The sequence below is a fragment of the Equus asinus genome, chromosome 22 (assembly GCF_041296235.1).
Source record: "Equus asinus isolate D_3611 breed Donkey chromosome 22, EquAss-T2T_v2, whole genome shotgun sequence".
NCBI classification, from domain to species: Eukaryota; Metazoa; Chordata; class Mammalia; order Perissodactyla; family Equidae; genus Equus; species Equus asinus.
Window position 1 is genome coordinate 50,696,245 of NC_091811.1, and position 7,357 is coordinate 50,703,601.

Sequence of the window (7,357 nt, forward strand, 5' to 3'; positions counted from 1 at the left end):
AACATATCCAATATTCTGCTTCATCCCCTTGTAAGAGAAATTGATCAAATGACCAGATGTGCCATGGGTATGAAGTGTCTGCATTGGCAAAATGGTGACACAGGTGCTTATCTAAGACACTTCTGAAGTCCTCCTCTTACATCTTCTACCCCTCCATGATTGGTCTCCCTGTCTATCCCTTGAGTCTTTTCTTGCTCTTACCCCATATTCTAAATCTGGCATCAGTCTTTTCTACTTCAGGACTAGATGAAGCCAGTATCTTCCCTTCTCAAGAGTGATTGCAAGTTTGATTCATTTTTTTGCTTAACTGGTCTAGGACTTAAATGAGAAGATTTGTCCCTAGTTATTAAAGAAATCTCAGACATCAGTTGGAGGTGCTACTTAGGGATGGTGAGAGCAGAGGGAGATTCCTTTCTCTGTGATGACTTGAAAATCATGTGAGAGAAATACCTGCTGCCTTCATTCACACAAAACATGGATGTCAGACAAGACGGAAAATGATTCTCCACAAATGCTATGGTCTTCTTAAGATGAGAGCTTGAAGCCCTGTATCCAGGTCTCCTTTGTGACTGAAAGTGGAAGAGTAGAGGCAATTCAGGATAGCCACATCTACATATATTTTGAAACATCCAAATCTTTGGAAAGAATGACTTCCATTCATCATTGTACTTTGCTTGCATAGGTTCAAGATAAAGTGTTTGCTCTCAAAAGAATTTTCAATTTTATCCATGCAGGATCCTGAAGAATAACTTCTCCAACTGGTTATGCTTCACCATCTCTGGATCTAAGCTAACATCCTGCAGACACACAAAGGTGAACATTGCCCTATTGCTCCTGGAACACAGGTAACATAGACTTGGGTCTAAGACGGTCTTAAGCTGGGCTGATGGGTTTGTTAATGGGATCAGAATTTAAGTTTCTCTTGATATAAGTTAGCTCCTGGTCATAGATTCCTGGCTAGAAGGGTCAGAAACAGGGCTCTCTGAATCATCAAGATTAAATACTTTTGTGGGGATAAAAGCCTACCATAGGATCAGACTGTGGACTGACAGACAAAAACAGAATACTGGTAAATTAGCCTCAAAAAGTCCAGCTGAGGCAGGGATCTTCACATAGGACAATGACTTACTGTATAGTCCCAGAAATTAGGATTTAAAACAATTCTTAGTATCATCATTAACATAAATTGCTCATCATCTGGCCCTCTTATACACACAGCTGATACCTATAACAAGAGGATGCAAGAAAAGTTTTTCTAAAAACTATAAGAATTTTTACTCTGACCCTCATGGGACAATAAAAGAATAATGCATCCGGGGCCGGCCCCGTGGCCAAGTGGTTAAGTTCGCACGCTCCGCTGCAGGCGGCCCAGTGTTTCGTCGATTCGAATCCTGGGAACGGACATGGCACCGCTCACCAAGCAACGTTGAGGCGGCTTCCCACATGCCACAACTAGAAGGACCCACAACTAAGAATATACAACTATGTACCAGGGGACTTTGGGGAGAAAAAGGAAAAAAAAAAAGATTTAAAAAAAAAAAGAAGAAGAAGAATACATCCACAACATGAATGTAAGAAGCTTCTTTCAATGATGGCAAAAGTACACGTGGATTCTACAAAAATGAGACAGCATCAGAGGATGTTGCAGTGACATGAGACAGCATGCTCTGTGTACATAACAGCATCCTTGAAATTCAGCAGGAGTAGCCCACATGCAACATGGGTAGGCAACATGGTAACCTTGATGGACAACAATGTCAACAATACTGCTACCAGACATTAATGCTACTGGGGCCACTGGAGTGAAAGGATGAGATTGTGCTTAGAGTAGTCAAGATATCTTGTCTGAGGCACACGTGAGATACCATATAGAAGCTCCCAAAATAGTCTGAGAGGAATTTGAGAGGTAATGAGAAGTTAACGGGTGAGGACAGAGCCAGAGAAATGCTGATTTGTGATTGTTGTTGTTAAACTGTGGTCCATGTTGTCAAGAAGCTCATAGTCAGGAGAAGAAAACCCAGATAGATGTTTAACATGAGAAAATAAATAGAATTCAAACTATGACATAAGAACAGAGAGCTGTGGGTTAGAAGAGGGAGCAGTCAAGACAGCCTATAAGTAAATAAGCAGGATTATAGGTGACATTGTAAGGCCCATGAGAGTTTGGAATTAAGAGGAGGACATTTGAAGTGGAGAAGAAGGTGAGCAAGGTCACAAACACAAAAAGATCTTTCTGGTATCAAAAGCAGCCAAAATGGCTGAAAGGTTAAGGGCCAATGAGGAAGAACTGAATGTCAAAGAAAAGTCTTCCTTATTACTACGAACTAAGCCTAGACATTGGCCTGATAACTAGACAAAAACAATGTAATTTATTTCCTGTTTCTTCTACTTATTGTCAACATGACATTACAAAATATCCCTGAATATCAGACTTCTCACAAGTAAAATGGAGATAAAATTCCTTACCCCAGGGATAATAATTCCTGGTCAAGTCTCACAGAACTGCCTTGAAACAATTGAGATAGTGTTTAAGAAAGTGCTTATATTTAATGAAATCCTATTAAAGTTAAATGTGCTGTTTATGAAACAAGGAACAAGAACACATTATGACTCATGGGCCCCCAGCACTTTTGCCTTTCTAGGGCACTTTTCCATAAAAATAGATTAAAATTTATACTTTATGATTGTAGTCATAAAGACAAATATAATCCATTCTGTGTTATATTCATTATTTTCTCTGATCTTAAAATAAATAAAAACATTTTCATCAGCCACAGAAGAATTGTGGCCCTAGGCACTGTACCTACTGTGCCTCATGGGTACCAACTTTGGTAAGGAGCCATTGGATGATTTTGAGCAAAAAAATGATGTTTGAGAAATTGAAGAGAGCAGACTTAGAAAACCACAGCGGATATGTGTTAGAATTTTTAGGATATCTAGACAATAGGAAGAATGCAATAGCATCTAAATACTGTGAACATGTAGGTGAGCCAGAGGTACTCATTTTTCCAGTTAAATCCCCGTGGAAGAGGAATAGCATTCTCTGAAGTATGTGAAAACTGTGACTCAAACCTGTGATAACAAAACAGGATAAAAACTTACTGGGATACAGTGAGGGCAGCTTTGAGATGTCTGACCACAGCGTCCAGGCAGAGCAGGGAGAGATGGATGAGAAAAAAGGGTGATGCTGTGAAGGAGATAATGATATGAGAAGGACAATCATAGGAGATCTCACCTCTCGTTTTATTTTATTCCAGGGAAACATCCTCTACAATGGCCTTGAGGAACCACAGCATCATCACTGAGTTTATTCTCATTGGACTATCTGATGACCCCCACATCGAGGCTCTGCTCTTTGTGCTCTTCCTGGGGATTTACATTCTGACCATAATGGGGAACCTGACGATGCTGCTGGTGGTCAGGACTGATTCCCATCTCCATACACCTATGTATTTCTTCTTGAGTAATCTATCATTCCCAGACCTTTGCTTCTCTTCTGTCACTGTGCCCAAGCTACTGAAGGACCTCCTGTCTGAGAAGAAAACAATCTCAGTAGAGGGCTGTCTGACTCAGGTCTTCTTTGTGTTTATCACTGCGGGGACTGAAGCCTTTCTTCTCTCAGTGATGGCCTATGACCGCTATGTTGCCATCTGCCACCCGCTGCTTTATGGCCAACTGATGAGCAACCAGCTCTGTGTGAAGCTGGTGCTGGCCTCCTGGGGCCTGGCCTCTCTCAGTTCAGTCGTCATTGTGCTCTTGGCTATTAACCTGGACTTCTGTGAGGCCCAAACCGTACAGCACTACACCTGTGAGCTGCCCTCCCTCTTCCCTCTGTCTTGCTCTGATATCTCCATCAGTATTGACATCTTGATCTGCTCCATCTTACTGCATGGGTTTGGAACCTTCCTCCCAGTCTTCTTCTCTTATACTCGCATTGTTTCCACCATCCTGAGCATCAGCTCTACCACAGGCAGAAGCAAGGCCTTCTCCACCTGTTCCTCCCACCTCATTGCAGTGATCCTATTCGTTGGCTCAGGTTTGATTCGCTATCTGATGCCCACCTCTGGTTCCTCCCTAGATTTGCTCTCCTCTCTGCAATACAGTGCAGTCACACCCATGCTAAACCCCCTCATCTACAGCCTAAAAAACATGGAGGTGAAGGCAGCTGTGAAAAGGACATTGGGGAAATATCTGCAATATTTTAGGTAGTGAACAAGGAGATAGAATAGTAGGATATGAGTTTGTGTAGGCTATGAGTAAGTGTTTGAACTTAAGGTTGAATTCTGGATCACTAACTTGAAAGGAGCCCTGTACCACCCTCTGCCAGCTATAATGACAATTAAAAGTAAAATATATGAAATTATCGGGAGCTGGCCCTGTGGCCGAGTGGTTAAGTCTGTGCGCTCTGCTGCAGGCGGCCCAGTGTTTCGTTGGTTCGAATCCTGGGCACGGACATGGCACTGCTCATCAAACCACGCTGAGGCAGCGTCCCACATGCTACAACTAAAAGGACCCACAACGAAGAATATACAACTATGTACTGGGGGGCTTTGGGGAGAAAAAGGAAAAAATAAAATCTTAAAAAATATATATATATGAAATTATCTCTGGTTTATAACGGGTATATCTATGGTCTATTTTTTCTTCAACTCCCTCACATCACTACCACCACTTTCTTTCTAGAACTCATAGCTAAATGTTATATCTCCTGAATTAATCATTTATGTATCTAATCTTGTCACCCTTATTATTTTCATCTTTTCGATACACTTTGTTAAAGAGTTCATCCACTTCATTGTCCTCTATAGTATTTAGACTATTTTTATTACTTCTTTACTTATTTTTATTAAATATTATTTTTATTAAAGTCTTGAATCTATATTTATGAATTTTAACTTTTAAAACAAAATATGTTGACACCTCCGTGAAAGATCATAAGTTTATTTTACTTTAACAATCTTCCTCCTTCCGCTGCCACTTCAATCTGCTCCTCGCCTTCTTTCTTTTCTTACATTCTGAAACTTTTGTCCCTGGATATTATCAAAAAATTATTATCTTTTCATTATTTGACTTTAGAATCAATTATATTCCGGATTTTAATCATAATCTATAGTTATTTGGCTTCATTCTATGAATAAATAAATGTATTTAATATTCACTCCATCTCTTTCATAGCATGTTTTCACTTCCTCTTTTCCACAGGAGGGCATAAGAGTTAGATACTTGGTCTTAAGCACCCAGTTGCATGTGTTCATACCCTGGCTCTGCCCAAGCTTTATGACCCTGACAAATTACTTAACTTCTGTGCACCTCAGTTTCCTATATATAAAGTTGGGATAATAACAGTATCTACATCATATATTGTGAGAATCAGATGAAATGGTACATTAAGAACTAGAAAACTAATAGCCACCATTTGAGTGTTACCCATCATTGTTCATGAGTTCTGTATTTCATTCTGCTTTTATTTTGTTGTAATGTGCACTTATCTGGACTTTTTTAAGAAATGAATATTACGAAATAGTCCAAGACCTTGCATATCCGGTAATCTCTTTATTTTGACTCCACATATGAATGAAAACTTGCCTCATTATAGAATTTTGGGGTCCCATCTTTTTTCCTCTGTATATATTATATATTGTCATCTGGTGTCAATTGGTCTTCAGAAATGTAAGGACAGCATGACGTTTTGCTACAAACAAAAGGTGGAAAACAAAATGGCACCAAGAGAGCACAAAAACAGTAAAAAACAAAAAGAAAAGAAAAGTTTAAAAAAAGATATCAGAAAAATTTAATAAGTGTACACTGTAACAATAATGGAAATATAAACTCATGAATTAAAAGGAAAAGACTTTAAGATTGGACTATAAAAGCTATACGCTATGTACAAAATAAAGACCTCAAAGTGATTCATAAATGTTGAAAGTTTTTTCAAATTATTCAAATATCTAACCTAGAAAATGAATACAAAAGGAAAGCAGTTGTAAAGGTATAACTGTCAGCCAAAATTGAATTCAAAGTAAAAAAAAAATAGACAAAGAATTTAGCACAGTGGTCAAGCATGTAGTAAATGCTCAATAAATATTTTGCTAACTGAATGAATATAATTCTCAAATTTGGAAGTGTACAATCCACAATGACGTCTACAAGCCACAAAGAAGATATAATGATGTGAACCTTAACTGCTCAACTCACAGAGCGAAAATACTGTAGAAAATAATAAGGAAAATAAACAAATTTATAATAATTGTAAAACACTTTTATAGAGATTTTAGAGTTTTAAATTAAATAGACAAAACAAAAGCAATGGTAAGGAAAAACAGGATAATATAATTAACAATAATGTTCTAATAACATTATATCTAACTATACACCCTGCAAATCAGTGTCTATGGAACATTTGCAAAAATTGATCAAATAAAAAATTTCATAAAATTCCAAAAAGTAGAAATGCAACAAGTTAAATTCTCATTTCATGATGTGATAAAATTACAAATTCATAGCAGATGTACATCGAATAAACAGAAACCACAAAAAACATGATCATCTGGAAATTTTAAAATCTTCTACTAAAAATACTTGGACCAAAGAGGACCTCAAAACTGAAAATAAAAACTAACTAGAAATAGAAATAATGGACTACTGAGTATTAAAACATACATTGTATGACCAAAACTGAATTGAATTTAAGATGCATAGTCTTAACTACTTATATTACTGAACAGAAAATTTAAAAATAAAGTAATAATGAATAAATGATTCCAAATGTCAAGGCCAACAAAATTAACTTAAGAAAGGCAGCAGGATAAAAATGATAATATTAAAAGCAAAAAATTAATCAAGAAATAGAAAAACAGAATTGTCAGATAAACCATGCAGTATAAGAGCTGCGCATATATGCATGTGTGAGGTAATTTCATCTTTCCTTCTCTTCATCTAACAAAGATTATAGGTGTAATGTTACTGTTCACTTTACGTTCTTCTAAGTCATTTGGCAAAACTGAGAAGATTGCATTTCTTTGCGTTTGCTCTTTTCTCTCCACCCCCTCCCACTCCACAGTGTCAGAGAGAGTGTGTGAAAGATTCCAGAGCATGCCTGACACCGCAATCTTGTTATTCCAAACAAAGTCCTCTTGATTTTGGCCCCGTTTTCAGAAACTCTGTGCTCTGCTAGTCAGGAGGAAAATGAAGTCAATCTTCCATAAAGCAGATCCATTAAAAAGAAGAAGAAGAATGAAAAGATAAGGTACACAAATCTAATATCGTCTAACTATGACAAGTCCCTGGAATAAAGAACTGAGGAATAAGAGAAGAATCTTCCCAAAAATCAGAGGAGTTTCCTGGAAAAGACAAAAGA

The 7,357-nt window shown here is 37.7% G+C and overlaps 1 protein-coding gene across 1 annotated transcript; it reads left to right on the forward strand.

Moving 5' to 3' along the window:
• Nucleotides 1-3,273: 3,273 nt before the first annotated feature.
• Nucleotides 3,274-4,209, forward strand: LOC106836866 (olfactory receptor 8S1-like). The gene has a single exon (XM_014850103.1). It carries the CDS (start codon nt 3,274-3,276, stop codon nt 4,207-4,209), a length of 936 nt encoding a protein of 311 aa, XP_014705589.1.
• The last annotated feature ends 3,148 nt before the right edge of the window (nt 4,210-7,357 follow it).